The 17,762-nt window shown below is 35.7% G+C and overlaps 1 protein-coding gene across 1 annotated transcript; it reads left to right on the plus strand.

Annotated features, from left to right (window-relative positions):
• Window positions 1–4,026: 4,026 nt before the first annotated feature.
• Window positions 4,027–16,900, plus strand: LOC111048026 (protein will die slowly). The gene is made up of 8 exons (XM_039431954.1): window positions 4,027–4,203; window positions 5,162–5,313; window positions 5,919–6,015; window positions 11,419–11,582; window positions 13,524–13,613; window positions 14,413–14,556; window positions 15,334–15,421; window positions 16,610–16,900. Exons 2-8 carry the CDS (start codon window positions 5,221–5,223, stop codon window positions 16,708–16,710), a joined length of 777 nt encoding a protein of 258 aa, XP_039287888.1. The 5' UTR covers window positions 4,027–4,203; window positions 5,162–5,220; the 3' UTR covers window positions 16,711–16,900.
• Window positions 16,901–17,762: the final 862 nt, after the last annotated feature.

Raw genomic sequence — 17,762 nt, forward strand, 5'->3', positions numbered from 1 at the left:
CAATTGGAATTCTATAGAGGAATAATGCTTATTAGTGGGCTATCTCACATGAAATCAAACCCGATTAATAAAACTTATCCTATAACCTTCCACCTCCTTCCTTTCAACAATATTGAATACATTACCACATTCTCAAATGTTTTTATTTCTCTGAAATGAGAGTCTCGCATTCAATAATCACATTTTGTGTGATTAAAATTAGTTTTATTCACTACTGTTCTATCTCTGCCATTGTAAACAAGGATGGGGACTCCCTAGGTGTATTTCATATTTTGACCACCAGAGACTGCATTAGTCGAATCTTCAGCCAAATCTGTTACCCTATACTCTGCAGATGCCTCAAAACCCACTCAAGTTCAGCACATAATGTCAGTGAAGATGCATTACATATAAAAATCAGAGAGGAAATGTGCTCATCAAGGTCATACACCATGACTTGGAATAGTATAGACCCCAGAAAAAATATCTGAAGAACATCAAAAGTAACCTTTGACAAATTCACGCTTTTATGGGCAAGGTCATCTTCATAAAAGTTGAAAACATTTACTTTCTGAATGTTTCATATGTTTGACCAAGTGAAAAACGTGAATAAGTGTTTTATTTCTGACATGGGCTAACTTACATGTCAATACTAAGACAAGGACCAAGTCAGGTCCACTCCCAGACACAACACAGTCAATCTAGATTTCTGGTCATGACTAAGGAGAGAAGTACAGTATAAAGTAGGTCTACATATCATCAAGGGAGACTAGCTGAGTCCTGCCTGTAAAAAATGAGCCCAAGATGGAAAGGGCTGATCCCTTAGACAATAGAAACTCTGCTTTATGAGTAGATGCCATGATCAACACAGTTGAAGGCTCCACTCAGATCACGTCACAGACACTCACAATCCTTGAGTATTACTTACCCTGTTGATCTCCCAACCCAGATGAGTTGGGAATTTTGTTTTGAAGGTAACAATAATAATAATGGTTTTGTTCATAACATAGACATGCCGTCAGGGCATGTCCATAAGGGAACCTGTCAAGAGAAATAAAACCAAAAGCAAGTCTGCAGATGGACAGTCAGGAACAGAAAAGTAAAAGTTGTACAGATATACACACAAAACCAAGATCAACCAAGCAGCAGGCAAGTGCACTATTGAGAAAAGTAGCTACCGTTATTACAGTTGCTGTGTCACATTAAAAAAATCCTTTAAGGAGTAGAAGGGATTCTCCTACGAACATCTTCAGTTTTCTCCTCAAGATTGCTTCAGGTAGACTTATGGCAGAAACAGGCAGCTTGTTGAAGATCTTGACTGGCTGGTAGGCCAAGCTGCTCTGAGTCCTTCCAAATCTACATAAGGGAGGTTCAGCTTGTGCCTGTTCCTGGAGTCATGCTGATGAAAGTCTCCTCTGATAAGCTAGGCATTCAGTCCCCGAGAAGCAGTTACACCAGACCTGAAAATGTAGAGGTTTAAGACCGTCAGAATGCGGCCCCTCACAAACAGTGGCTTACAATTCACCAGATAATCAGCCCTACACAAAATTATTATGGCTTTCTTCTGCACAAGCAGAAGAAATCCTTCTCACCTCGGTGGCACCATCCCACAGTGTGATACCATGAGCCATCACATTATGAAGAAAGCAAAGTAGCACATGAAATGATAAGCCCCCAGTACAAGTATGGTTGGGGAGGATGGAGGTTTTTGCTTTTAAATTAAAATATGTTGATATTATTCGAAATGTATTCATAATTTTATATAATAAACACAAATAGCAAAAAGTTGATTTACAGAAAAATTTGAAATACAGGACAAAATGAATGGCATCCCTTAACCAAACGCACAAACATCTCTTACGGAAAGGGTAAGTTTTCGAGTACATTCAGGTTTGGCTAAGTTTTACAACGAACAATTATTTTTTTCAACTCAACACATAGATCAGTAGGATGGGAAGAATAAGAATAATTAGGTATTTCAAATATGAACAGAGAATATCACTGATATTCATCCTATTTCATTCATATTTATTAATATTTTGAATGACTGAAGTAGTCTTGAGTTTCTGGGTACTCTTTTATCTTGTAGTTCTACTGTGTTTCTTGGCTTCCTCTTAGACCAGTTATAGAATAGACACGCTGGGAAGTCTAGCCTCTGTAGCCAAAATCTACTGCCATATCACCATATCGTGACGTCAGCATCGGATAGAAAACTTTTCTGCAGAATTTGTTAACAATGGCCCATATCTGCTCTGCATCGGTTCAGATGCTGCGGAGGCTCTTCTACATTCTCCATATAGATGAATATTTCTAGTTCTGAACACAGAATAACATTCAAATATTACACACAGTACCACGCTAATAAAGCTATATTTAGCTGCATACACATATACGCTCTTCAACCCGCACCGAGCAGGCTCCTCCCTCGTACTGCCCTCGTTCCTCCATCGAACCACAGTCGCACCGCCCACGCACCCATCATGAACGTTCTGGAAGATCTAAAGCTGCGTACACATATTCGCACTTCCAACCAGCACCGAGCACGCTCCTCCCTCGTACCACCATCGAAACACAGTCGCACCGCCCACGCACCCATCATGAACGTTATGGAAGATGTTAGATCTTCTCGCGTTCCCTGGTCGAACCACTGTTGTTCCCCGGTCGATCATCAATCGCTCTGCTGGAGTGACATTCGGTTGCGGAGCAGAGCGAAAGTCTGTATGCACTTTTACTCCCAACTCAGCCCTTTAACCGCCATCGAGCTGACACTTTCTATTTATTTATTTATTGTTTTTTTTCTATCTTCAGTTTTAAAATTTATTATCAAAATAAACTCTCTTATTATTCTTTCAAATTTATTTATTATCCATAGTTTGTAATTTATCTTATTATTGCTAGTGTTTGCCCTCTGTCTGATAATTTGCGACTCCTCCCTGCACACGGACAAATCATCCAGGCAGGGAGAATTTATTCATGTAATTTATAACACTTTTATATTTTGTTAATATGTAATATTTTATGAATAAAACAATTTGAATTTGAATATGAATAAAACCAGAGCAAATGCTCATGAGTAAGAGCATGGAGCATAAGGTTTTGCTCATGAGCAAAAGGTAGAAGCAAAAGCATTTGCTCATTTTTATATGATTAAGCTTTACCTTATGCTTCTGAGCTCTGGAGCAAATGCTCACGTATCTTAAAGATTTTTCATCAGCTGATTCGCTTTTGTAGCCTTACTTTGTTTTTAAAGCTCACGAAAGCGCTAAATATGCAAGTAGGGTGCACCGCTTGTGTTTGCGTCGTCTGTTCTGTTTTCTATTTATGAATAGAGTTTCAGGTTAGTTGAGTTTAGAATTTTGAAATAATAGCGTGAAAAAAATGTCATCTCTATAATAATCTTCAGCATATTCTTATAATATAAATAGCCTTCTTATAATCGTCTACACTCTCATCTTCTTAAATGCCTATTTCCCATTTTGTGATGGCTATCTTTATAACAGGTATCTTTTGTATTTATTCTTTTGTAGGGATAATGGTGATATATATCATGGTTGAATCTAAAAAGAGTTTTATAGTTCTCAACTATTGGTTGTGATTGTATCTGGTATAGTTTCCTCTTCCTCATACGAATTAATTGAGCCATTTTACTATGAGCAAAAGGTGATAACTGCTCTTGACTAGACTCACCTTTTTTAAAGCATTTGCTTCAAAAGTTGAGCAAATGCTCCAGTTTATTCATACAATTTTGAGCAAAAGCTTCTACTTTTGAGCAAATGCTCAAACTATTTCTATGATGAGCATGAGCAAAAGGTTTTGCTCACGTTTATTTATGGAAAATGAAGCAGATGCTCCATATTTTAGAAGTATAAGCAAATGCTCAACTTTATTCATATGGCCCAAATGTTTTCTATCTGATGCTGACGTCACGATATGGTGATATGGCAGTAGATGTTGACTTCATCGACTTTCAGTATGAATATCATTCATATTCTCTATATCAATGATGAATATACAATAGATCGTGTCTGTTCTATAACTGGTCTAAGGGCTTCCTTGTTCCTTGAACTGTTTTGCTCTTAGTTGATATAGTTTGAGGTTATGCTATTATGATGATGATCTTGTCATAAAACAACTTGTTCTAATTATAAAAGAGTCTATTTCACATAAAATAATAAACTTTAATTAATTCACCGTTTTTTATATTTCAAACCAACAGGCCAAATAGTAAGTATATTACATTGCAACTTTCAACTCTGAATCGTTTAGAAAGATGTGTTTACGTTTGAATGAAACGTGAACGTTTCAACTTTTCATAATGGCTGGTGGCTCGTACTCTACATTAATGTTCTTTGTATTTGCAACCTAATTAAATAAATGTTTCTTTGTAGCTTTTCAACTGTAGTATAGTATGTAGTAGTTGTATTTTCAAGTTCTAGGTGCCAATTTATTTAAAATGTTATTTTAAAGCTGAGTTTAACAAATTTTTGGCAATTCCTTAGAAAGCACTGCAACATTTCGTCGTCAACTTTTGAAATCATTATTTTCAACAAGATGATTATTTTCACTCAATGTGGAAAACACTGAGAATGTTGCAAACATTCAAGTCTACACCGAGTCGTCAACTAAGCTTTCTGAGCAAGAAATTGACAACTCTTGTTGATCTACATTTGAGAACAGCAACTTGTTTTCTACAAAAAATTGACAATTTTTTTTTATAGAAAACATGTTGTTGAAACGTTTGGTGTAAACGCAGTTTGCCGCTTAAACACCAGAGTTCTCAGCTGAGTTTCCAACAAATTGCGGTAGTTTGTTGCCAATTTTTAAAAAGAACAGCAACTTTTGTTCTTCAACTTGTGGGTATTCCTGTTTTCAAAAAAATAGACTTTTCACTCACTGTTGGAAACACTTTGGAAGTTGCCAAAAAAATTTTTAGAGACAACCTTAACAACTTTCTTGTAAAATAAAAATAGCTGTTCTTAAATGTAGGACAACGAAATTTGTCTATACTTTGATCAGATGACGTAGACTTGTTGAGGGGGAACATTTTTTCGACAACTTTCTCAGTGTTTCCCCACACTGGATGGGGAAAAAATGTTTGTTTAACAGCGTTACAATTACTAATAATGTTTTTATTCTCAGTGAATTGCCAATCAATATTAGAACTTAAAATGAATGTTTTCAGATTGAATGAACGTGATAATAATTGAGATTTTCAACCATAATAGATACATTTGTTGACTGATGATACCCGTTACGAATTCTTTTGCCCATCACTCTCCAAGTGCGGCCAGCAATAATAATTCTGCCTCATCCAATAGTACAAAATCAAATGCTGTAAGTACATTCAAAGTTGATTTTAATACACAAATTCAATTAGGCCTATAAACTTTGTAGGGAGATTTTTTTCTCTTGATTCTACGTTACATTCAGCTATTCTTCGTAATCAAATCTGAAAAACATGTATCATGGAACATATATTTTAAAAGTACTTTTTCTTATTTGCATTCTTCTAAATTCACTTGTATTTCACCTTTTTATATTCTCACTTTAGTATTATTGCATGTTCAAAACGTATCTGTTCTAATCACAGTAACAAAAGAGTATACTATAGCCTAGACTATTTAAAAAGTTTGAATTTTTATTAAGTCATTTTAGAAGGCTACACTTAAATTGAAAAATAAAAGCACTAAATAATGCTGTTATAGCCTACATGCTTCTCATTACTCCCCATAATTTATGTTGTAACCCTTTTCCCAATGTAATTCCTTTCATATTGAATTGATCAGTTATTACTCAGAATAGATTTTGTCAGAAATTAATAGGTACTTGACATCATATTTCTGATGAGTTTCATTTCTTTCAACTTTTATCCAGTTTTTAAAAATGTGGAAAAAATTATATTTTTTTAAACTTTATTTACTCTCACTATCTGCTTCCAGAAGCCGAACTATTCTTTGAAATTCACTCTAGCTGGACATACAAAGGCTGTTTCATCAGTGAAATTCAGTCCAAATGGAGAATGGCTGGCTAGCTCTTGTAAGTGTAAACATGTTTTATCCCCAAGAATAATTTCACATTAAATGCATGCCATTTTCAACGTCACTCATTCTTAATTGTCTTAGTCTTCTCTAGCAAAACATGGGATATTTGCGAACTAGTAAATTCTCATTAAAGGCCAAGCCATCCATATATGGTGCGTTTTCCAGTCGGCACGACGTCCTGTTGTAAACTAGGACAGCAGATTTCTGTCCTAGAAAGCTCTCAGATTGGCTGGACAGGAAGCTGACTTGATACGCCAAACCACTCAATTGGAGAGCTTCCTCCTGTCGTGCTGAATGGAAAAAACGCCTCGTTTAGAATTAGTTGTATCGCATTACTCATGCACAAATAATCATCTTATGGAAATCATAGACAGAAGAGAGAATGTATCACTTCATTATATTAATTCATTAACTTTTTTAATATCAAGCATTACTATATAAAGATCTAAAAGAGTGAGTATTCTAGGTAAAAATGTCCAAATGTAAATTCTAAGATGCAAAAAAAATATATATATATATATATATATGTAATATAATATAAATTGAAACAGGATACACACGACACGGATAGATTAAAAAACACTTTAAAAACTTACATTCAAACGAAAATTTTCGGGATAAAGTTGGGCCCACTTTGTCAATCAAACAAGAGGTGAAGTGGTGCAGATTTGAACATTCCAACGGTCGTGACCACAGAGACGCGGTAGAGATGTTGTGTAGACCATAGAGCACAGACGAATGGAGGCGTACTGATTGAAGTATTATGGGATTAGTTGGTGGGTCATTATGGGTTACAAGCGGGAGATTTCAAATTTGAGTGGGTTATGGATAAGGAAAGGTGTAGATTAAGAATTGATAGAAAAGAGGAGATTCAAAATTAGAAATCCGAAATGAAGTAGAATAAAATTAGAAAATGGAATTATAGAATTGAATTGGAATGAAATTTATATATATATAAAATATTCTTATATCTATAATTCCAATATATAAATAAATTCTTTAATATTTTAATAATTCTCACAAGGTTTATTAGCATTCACAGTTGTGAGCTTTATATATATATTTAGTACTGCATTTTCATATTATTACGTTTCGATTTATTGCATGAAAACCAAAATAAAAGCGTTCAAAAGTTTGTCACAGAAAAACAAAAATATCAACTCGTTCTAGTACTTACTTACTTCATACTTCTGTCCTTCGTCATTGACCAGCTTCCTGGATGGACGGCGTCATTTTATATTCAGACCTAATTTGGTCGTCGTTGATTGTAAAATTTTTACAAAACTTGTCAAACATTAACGTTTTTAAAGCTTAAAAATCGATCGAGATGGTCGGTCAGATTCTAAATCACTTGAATCAAATTAAAGACTTGTCGGCCTCAAAGTATTCAGCCACAGAGTAGAATGGCATCCCACGCAGCCAGGCTCTAATCCTTCCACCAAAACTTCTGTCATCCAGATCCCTCACCATGTCTGGCAGCGCGTTGAAGATCTTCTGTGCCAGTACAGGGAAACAGTCTCTTTTCTTGTTCAATCTGCAGAAGGGTATATCAATTTTAGCTTTCCCTCTGGTATTATACGAATTCTCATCGGCTCTTCTTGTCATTGAGTGATAATGACTTTTTATGTGTAGCAAGGAGAGCAGAATATACTGGTTGAACACCGTATACCCAGTCTGATGAAGATCGGCCGACAGTGATCAAGGTATCCGGCTGAGTCCAAAATTCTTAATGCCTTTTTCTGTTGAAGAAGCACATCATTACATCCGGGCGCATGTCCCCACATCTGCAGTCCGTAGATAATATGGCTGTGGATCAAGGCAAAGTAGACTTCAACAAGATGCTTCCTTGAAACAAGAGGCTTTAGACGTCTGAGTAGAAATATTACCCTGGATAGCTTCAGACAAAGTTTGTTAGTATGGCTACCCCAGGTGAGTCTTGAATCCAGCGTAAATCCTAGTAGCTTGACCTCAATGCGATTGATGAGCTGGTTTGTACTGAGGCTACAGGTAGTCTCTTGTGTCTTGTCTTCATTTAGACTCAGCTTATTATTGTTGAACCACTGTTTTGCTAGTCCAAAAATATCTGCAGCCGCCCTCTGCGCCAACACTGGTGTTCTCCCTCTGGCAAAGATTGTGGTGTCGTCAGCAAAAAGTAGGATGCCTCCCAGCAAACCAAGGTCATTGATCATAATCAGAAAAAGGAGGGGTCCAATCACTGATCCTTGTGGCACCCCATGATTAACCTGTAGAGGACCTGAGTTAACTCCCTCCAGCGAAAGGATCTGCCTTCTATCTGTTAGGTAGGATTCCAGGGTGGCAAGGACCCGACCTACAACTCCATACGCTCAAGTTTCTCCAGCAGAATATCATGCAGGACACACTCAAATGCCTTACTCAGGTCTGCCAGAGCCAACGCCACTGAGTCCCCCTCTTCAAAAGAATCTAGGATGTCACACACCAGCTTGGAAACAGCTGTGACTGTTGATTTACCGTGCCTAAAACCGTGCTGCACACTTGAAAATAGGTTATTGCTCTCAAAGTGGTCCATTAGTTGAATCTTCATAAAGGCTTCAAAGATCTTGGCCAGTGCGGGAATAATAGAAATTGGCCTGTAGCTTTTCAGGGCTGTAGGGTCACCCTTCTTGAAGATAGGCACTGTTCTAGCCAGTTTTAGGGCTGTGGGGATATATCCTTTGCTAAGGCATGCATTCAACACTACACTAAGAGGATGGGCAATGACATCAATAATAGATTTCAACAGGTCAACTGACATACCGTAGATATCTTGAGTCTTTTTATTTCTGAAGTGACTCACCATTTCAATAATGTCTTCTGGTGTTACTGGGTCCCAGTCCTCCATTTCTACAGTCCCATCTCTTGGTTGCTGAAAGAGTCTGCCAGCAGCCACCTGTGATCTGTCTGTTTCTGGTAGGGCACTGACAATTTTTTCCACCTCCTGTATCAGGAAATTATTGAGTTCATCAGGGCTTGCCCTGACTGGGCTTCAAATTTTGTTTGCTTGGTCCTGAAATACTTTTTACTAGGTCCCAAGCAGCCTTACATTTGTTATTGGCCTGATTGATTGAGCTAATGTTAGCCTCCCGTTTTGCAAGGTCCACCTCCTGCCTGTAAATCCTCTTTGCCTTAATGTATTGATTATGGATGTTCTTCCTCTCTTCCTCATCGAGACAAGATTTCCTTCTGCAATCCAGAGCCAAGACGAAACTCTGTAGGTGAAGTAACCCAGGCGTATACCAGGCATTATTTTTTTGCCAACATGAATTTATTTTCTGGGCCAGATGGCTCTTTTTGATTCTTGTCATTTTTGCAGGAAAGATTCTGTCAAACACGTTAGAGAATTCTTTAAAAAAGGAGTTCAAGAGCTCTTCTGGGTCATCCATTGGGTCAGACAGAATTTCGGTCCAGTCTAAGTTGGCCAAGGCTGCTTTAAGTTGTGGAATCCTCTCAGGGTCAATTTTTCTAGAATATTTAAAGTAATTGGAGTGCCAAGGTACAGAATCTGAAGGTTCACTCACCGACTTCAGCCACAAGTTCATTATGACAGCGTCATGATCAGCAATCATAGGATCCTGGATGTCCACCTCATAGTTCCAGGAGTCAAGAGAGGTTGCAATGGTATCCAAGCAGTTGTCACCTCTAGTTGGAGCATGACTCGTGATGTACAATCCATGACTTTGCAGCAGAAACCTGAATGTGTGATATATGCTGTTTTCTTCATTCAAGTGGATATTTACGTCTCCGCCAAGAACTATAGGCATGTTCAACTTGTTCAGGCTTGCCAAACAATTGTCCATGGCAGTGAAAAAATGCTCAACATTACCATTTGGGGAACGATAACTGCGATGACAATTACATTGTATTTTTCGAGTTTTACTCCAGATAGTTCAATTTCAAGTTCCCTACAAAACATACTCACGTCGACAGGACTAGACAATAAATCCTCTCTTAGATAGACTGCAGTTCCTCCATTCTTGTGATTTGAGCGAAAGTATCCTGCTCCAAATTTCAAATGTTCAATAGTATTGTAGAATTCAATCTCCTGGCCAAGAAGATGATGCTCACTTATACACAAAACATGTGGATATGACTTTCCAACAAAGAGAGAAACCAAATTAATTTTTGATCTTAAGAATTGCACATTTACAAATATAATTTTAAAATTGGATAGGGAATAATTATCCTCACTCTGAGCGTCCAGGTGAACTAATTCACATCTATTTGCTTCGGGCGAATGGAGTTTAAATCACCTGCTTCAGGTTGTTTCCTTCCTCTATTGAAAAACTTGGACACCAGAATGTCACTTGGCCAAAAGTCAGAATCATACACCTCACTCAACAAACTGGAAGGCACTCCTATTTTGAATGATGAATACTCCTTTGGGAATTTTGCATTCAACTTCTCAACCACATAGTCAGCTTGTTTTTTACTATTCAGATACTTTCACCTCAATTACATTTGTATCAGGCCCAAAACGAGAAACAAATAGAAAAACTTTCCTACCTGCAGTCGATAATTTATGCTCACAGTGTGAACTGCCTGTAATAAATTTCTTTTTTAGGGCCTGATGAATTGGCTGGCTTATCTCCAACAGTCACTGGTTTAGAAACTTTGCTAAGATTCTTCCTATCACTTTTTATATCTTGAAATTTGGACTTGACAGAATCAGCATAAGTAGAGCTTTGTTGAACAGCGGTTTTTGCAGTCAAATGTTCACTCAAGTTCATATTAGGTCTACCTACACTTTGCTTCTGATGCCTCTCTTTACTAGGGGATACAACATATAGGTTATGTAGTCGATTTGAACTTAGGTTAATGTTAGCTAAGTTCCCTTCAACTTTGTCTTCAAATATAGTAAAATCATCAACATTTGTAGAACTATGGTTAGTCACGTCATTATTTATAGAATTACAATCATATGTATCCGAAAAGTACCTTAAATTTTCAACATTTCCTACACGCTTGCTCAATGCAACGAAATTATCACTTAGACGACCTAATTCATCAAGAATAATAGTCAGATTTTCAGAAAATTCACTTTTTTCTTCGTTATTAGATTTGATTTTGTCAGTTCCTGCATGTTCAGATAGCACTGAAGCAACCTTAACCTTGCAAGCTACGCAATACCACACAAAACCGTCACTTAACCCATCTACTTTCTGATATTCAGTTGAAGAAATGTTCACACAAACAATATGATACCAATAATTACACATTCCATCACAAAACGTTATCGCAATTTTTAACCGTTTTTTACACACACCACACAAACTGTGTTGTCTCTTCGACGCTGCCATCTCGATACCAAGTGAATACTATTAATAATGAATACTCATTGGAACTTGTGGAAGTTGATCGAAGTCGTTTTTGTCGATTTCAGCTGCCGATAAGTTAATCAAAGTTTGGGGTGCTTACGATGGTAAATTTGAAAAGACTATCGCGGGACATAAGCTTGGAATTTCTGATGTGGCATGGTCCAGTGATAGCAGATTGCTGGTTAGTGCTTCAGACGACAAGACTTTGAAAATATGGGACCTTAGCACGGTAAGTTCTAGGATTATTTTCCTTTTCAGTAGTATTGAACTAACGAATTTTTCAACTTGAACGTTGTTTTTGTTAATTTTTTTTCAATTTATAGAGTAACTTCACAATAAGTCTCCCACTATCAGATGGTTTCTATTATAGGTGCGTACCGATTAATGCGCCATGAACACGCGAATTTCGCTTTTCATCAGTTATGCTTATTATATCTGTTTCTGTACAAACACAGTTAAGCCTAGTTTACATATCGCCAATTGGCGAGAATTGTCTTTGGAAAATTATTGTATGTATATATATTGTATGTGGACAATTATTGTCCAGAGACAACTGTCTCGCCAATTGGCGATGTGTAAACTAGCCATTATAATAAGAATAAGAATCTTTATTGACCAATAAGTACATAATAATTATTATACAATAGGCTTTGTCACTTTGTGAGGCGCAACACGCGACCTAGTCAAACATATTACAAATCAATTACCAGTCCAGTTATTGATGTCAGTAAGATTAAGATAGTCTTCAGTTGAGTAAAAAGCACTTTGCTTCAGCCAATAGGATATTTTTGGAATGCATTTTTTTGTTGGCAGAATCCTGATTGTGCGCGGCAATTTGTTAAACAATAAATATTGCTAATAAGCATAGCATCAGCTGATGAAAAGCGAAATGCAATTGTTCGAGGCGCAGAAGTCTGTACGCAGTTTATTGTGTTAAATGAAATCTTGAAATCCAGTTGACCTGTTCTGTTTTTCCTTATACAGATTTACTCTGGATTTCTATCACATGTGACTGACCACTGCATCTTTTGTGATGGTGAAGTTTGCAATCTGACGTGCATTTCTCTCTATGGTATTTTTTCTTAGTAGGCATGCAGAGAGTTGGATAAATATCCCAATTATTTTGAGCTTTCTTTCACCGTTTGAGGGCCTAGGGTTCACGACTATAGAATAGAATAAGCTTTATTGTAACCGCTTCTGAGGTCTTCAGAAGCATTACCTTCGTCATCATATACACAAATTTCACACATACAATACAATAATTGGAAAGATACTATTCTAAAAGAACTACAATATCATAAAATATTAATATCCAATTATGGAAATGTCCAAATTAATAACAAAGAGAGATAAAAAAAACATTCAAATATAAGATATTCTGGTCTTGAGATACAATGCAGTCACACAAACAAAAATAAAAAGTAGCAGTAGTTGATACAGTATGTACTTGATGATGAACCTCAACATAATATTAATAATTTTACAAAGTCCTAGTCAGTTTATAAAACTCCTGAAAAGTGTAAATGGAGTTACTAATTAGGAATATTTTTAGCCTCCGCTTGAAAACTTGATTTTGCTAACCTCTAAATTGTTCAGAGAGTGAATTAAAAAGCTTCACACCAATAAATAGAAATGTTTTTTGCGTGCTAGCATACTCGTGGCGGTTGGTGATCAAGTTGTTTCTGCCTCTAGTTTGATGTTCATGGGATATTCCCTGCTCAACAAAATTATCCAAGTTTTTCCTTCACATAGGTCAGACATCTTTACTCGCGTTTTTACTTTCACTCTTGGATGGAGCGGCGTAGGTAGCTCTAGGATTGAAAGTAATGCAGGTATTTGAATGGTGGCGCACATTGTGCTTCAGCAGCTCCATCGAATTATATGCATTGAATGTAGCACTGTCAAGCTTGAAGCTCCTTTTTCCGCTTCATCATATTTCCACCCTTCCACACTGATCATATTGAGAGTGCCCGCTAACCCCTCAGGAGAGAAGTTTGGTTGTATTATAAAGATGTGAGATTATGTTTATAGTTTGGGTGTTGTGCGTTTTCGACAATAGATTAATAATGTAACGGTTTAAGTATTCACATATACTGTAGTGATTGTAATCGGGAATATCTATGGGCTTGAATGTATCTTATAAACGTATGGTGTTTATTCTCTGTTGCAGGCGAGATGTTTGAAGACGTTAAAAGGACACAGCAATTATGTATTCTGCTGCAACTTTAATCCACAGTCTAATCTAATTGTATCTGGCTCTGTAAGTGGCACATTCATCTCTATCTTATTATGTTTCAAGACTAAAAGGGCGCGTTTACATTATTCAAGTTTATTTGAATTTGAGTTTTGTATAACATGAATGTATTTTGCGAACTTGAATCCACTATACCAATGTAGAACCTTGTTCAAGTTTTTTAGTAGATGTTGAACATGTTTGACTTTATTTTGAAGGTACAATCCAACAAATGAAAAAATGAGATAAAACAGTTGTCATTCAGAAAGCTTCGAGATTAATTAGATTTTCTAATTTATAATTAGAAAATTTTTGAGGCTATGAAAACTTGAATTTTAAGTAAACTTGACCTAAGCAAACCCTACTAAAGGACAACTGGCCAATTGGAGAGCTTTCTGCCTTGTCAACACGTCTGAAAAACGCCTTGACCCTAGATATCTTGTCCTACAAGACGATTCCTACATTTTCCTAAATTGGTTCCTTGCTCATCCCTCAAAAATTTACTAGAAAATAGTATTTTTTCACAACATATAGGTGTTTAAAAAATGGTTTTAGGTGGTATGAACCCAGCTTAATACCATGAAATAGAATAATGGATATGTATTATCCATTAATCAACCTACCAAATGTCTTCAACCATTATTTCAATAATAAGTTACTTGTAGTTGACATTTCAGCATTCCACTTGATTATTTAGGTAAATTGAATAGATTGTCAACATTCTATTTATTGTTGTATCTGCGTGGTTCTTTGGCCTTTAAATAAATCTTCCTCTTCATTCAAAAATCACAGTCTTGTGAATTATAATATTATTTGATATTTTCAGTTTGATGAAAGCGTGAGGACATGGGATGTGAGAACTGGAAAATGTCTGAAAATTCTTCCAGCTCATTCGGACCCGGTCAGTGCAGTCCACTTCAACAGAGATGGCTCATTGATTGTCTCAAGTAGCTACGATGGACTCTGGTTAGTATCATAATCAATTTAATGATCAGTAATTTTTTTACTTATGAATAAATACATGATTTTAAAATAATTTTCGGTCAAAAAGCTTCTACTCATTTCTCAATTCACACTTCAGCGTACATTATCAAAAGTCGAGTTTATAGTTTGTATAAACCATCCTAGGAAATAACAGCGAAAAATTGATAGTCGTACACAATTTGGCAACGCTGCACAATTTCTTCGGATGGAGGGCTAAATCTTAACTTATTTTGTACAAACTATAGTTATGTGTGATTCTTTTTCTGATTATCTAGTACGAAATTCAATTGAATCTTCGCATTACCTACATTTTGTTTTAGAAACAACTAAAAGCTGCTGATGGAGGGCCAAGTTTCCACTCCACAAACTAGAGATTATACTTTACACAAACTATAGTTGAGTGTTATTAATAATTCTCAAATGACAAGTCTTCAACTTTACATTAATTCAAATAAAATAATTTTTGCCCTTCACACTTTTGTTTTATGCCGTTATTCTGAGTCACCTGGTATTTTATTTGAACCAAGTGATTTTGGATGAGAATCGATGCATTTTTCTAATAATAATATTGTGTGACCTGGCCGGTTCAGGTCTGGTGTCAGAGTTTTCAGGTCGCAACTGATCAATTTCAGGGCCTCTGACATGACCTAACAACTGCTTTTTGGGACCGACTGAGGCGGTCATTTTTCTAATGATTTAAGATTATGAAAAATCATTATAAAACTATTTAATGTACAGATTTAAATTTGTCTTCTTGTTTCAGTGGATAGTATCAGGTTCAGAAGACAATTCTGTGTATATATGGAATTTACAAACAAAGGAAGTTGTTCAGAAATTACAAGGTCATACAGGTGGGTGATAACAAATAATAATTACCTTCTCTTTAGTTGATCATATTACAAACAATTTGTATTATTATTGATTCATATCACTTGAATTAAAGATCCAGAAGCAACTCCAGTTTCATGTGTACCATCCAAGGCTGAGTTGATAAATGTATTCATTTTACCTTCAATCTGCGTTGAGAAACTAATTAACATGAGGGTATATATTTGTTGAAATGATTCATAAATACAAAGTGAGATTCACTTCAAAATGTCAACATTGACTGAAAAGGAAGCATTTATATTTGTTTATAAGAAATGCTGACAGATTAAAGTTAATCGCACTGTATTTATTTATTTTTTGCTGAGGGAGATACCCACATGAGCTCTAAGCTTTTGCGTGGGTAATGAGGCGGATGATAATGAGAGATGAATGGACCTACAATTTTTGGTGGGCTCCGAACCACCGGAACTGTATTTATTTATTCTACAAAACACTATAATAATAATATATTATTATGACCATGAAAGAAAAACTAGGCTGAGCCTGTATCATTTGTCTATTTCTCTCCCAAATTTTGATGAAAAGTGTATGTTGTCCAACGTATTATACTGCTTCGCCATTCAATGTTCAGTCCAGGGATAGGTTTTTGAAAATTTTCAATGTTGACGTAAGAAATAGAATCAATGAATGTACCAAAGTAACCAATAAATTAGAAACTTGAGAAATATTGCACTTGTTGCATCAACTTTAAGTACTTGTTGACAGTAAAAAAGCGCTTCAGATATGCTGGTGCAATATCCATATCAAGTTATTAAATTATTATATTCAGTAGATCGTCATCAAATTCACATTAATTTAAATATCATCATTCTTTAGGAGCACTATTGCTTTAATACTTTATCCATCTAGTGGCTAATATGAGGTCCAAATCGAACAATTTCGTCTTAATTTTATAATAATATTATTTTGAAGTTAGTTTTATCTATTATGAATAAAAACATAAATACAGGCTACTTTCAAGAAGTAATAAGTAAACTAAAACATTTGGAATCAGAGAAATTGAGTGATTCTAAGAGCAGAAAATCAAGTTTGAATACCTATGAAAACTTTAAAACTGCTCTCCTGAATAAACGACGTTTTTGAGTTGGAACAGTCTTCCTCTCGAGGTGCGATATATAAAGATTAGATACATAAAAGTTTATTTTTTCCAGATGTTGTTCTCTGTACTGCTTGTCACCCGACTGAAAACATCATTGCTTCGGCGGCATTGGAAAAGGACAGGACTATCAAACTATGGAAAAGTGATATTTAACCAAGAGCATGAATAGAAAAACAATAGATATTACTATTTGTAAATATTATGATTTTTCGATTTTATATCATACATTCATTTTCAATAACTATGCCAATGATCTGAATCATTCAAATTTAAAAATGCTTCTCATTTATTTCACAGTATGTATTTTATTTTTCATTTATAAATACTTCTTATAGAATTGTTATTTGTTCAGTTTATATATTCCTATTACCAAACTAAAGATAATTTTGATTTTAAACATGAAATAATATTTTTCAATAAAACTTTTATCTGATTCATTCTAAGCAAATAAATTTGAAATGTCTTATAAGGAGTTGAAAAAACTCTTAGAACCAATAGCTAGTTTACAAGGAGAAGAGCTCTGGTTTTATTGAATGAAAGCTGCTCGATTTTGTCAAAATACTCATTTATAAAAACAATTTGAGTTAGTAATAGTTTTTGTTGTCATACCATTATTTATTAAAACTAGATATCTATAATGGTGTAACAATTTAAATTAGTGACTCAAATTGTTTCAATAGATGTATGGCATGGTCACATGTCATCCTTGATCGTGATGTGGAAAATTGGAGTTTTGTTTTAGCTGATCATGGAAGTAAGAAAACCATGGAACTGAAGTCCAGAATAGATTGCAGCAGAAACGGACCGGTAGGCGTGGCTACTACTCTAAAATCGGAAAACTTCCCTAACATTCGGTTGTTCCGATCAATGAGGTTGATTCTATCCCTAGTGATCTCATACCACTGGTGGGCGGGGCCTATCGTCTACTTTTGAGCTCAGTTTGCCAAGCTGCTGCAGGCTGCCACTTAAGTTCTAGGTTTTCTTACTTCCATGTAGCTGATCGAAGAAGGAGAAAAACAATCTTCATTTCTTCTTAGTTTACGGTTAACTTTGTCTTATTACATATAATTTTTGAGAATTGACCTAAGGCCCGGTCGCACAACAGCCGGTTAAATTTCAACCGTGATTAATTTCACGAGAACCAATCAGAGAAGGTGTTTTTGAAAAGATGTTGTGCAACCGGCACTAAGAGTCACAAATCTTGC

This window comes from Nilaparvata lugens, chromosome 7 (genome assembly GCF_014356525.2).
Source record: "Nilaparvata lugens isolate BPH chromosome 7, ASM1435652v1, whole genome shotgun sequence".
Taxonomy (NCBI): Eukaryota; Metazoa; Arthropoda; class Insecta; order Hemiptera; family Delphacidae; genus Nilaparvata; species Nilaparvata lugens.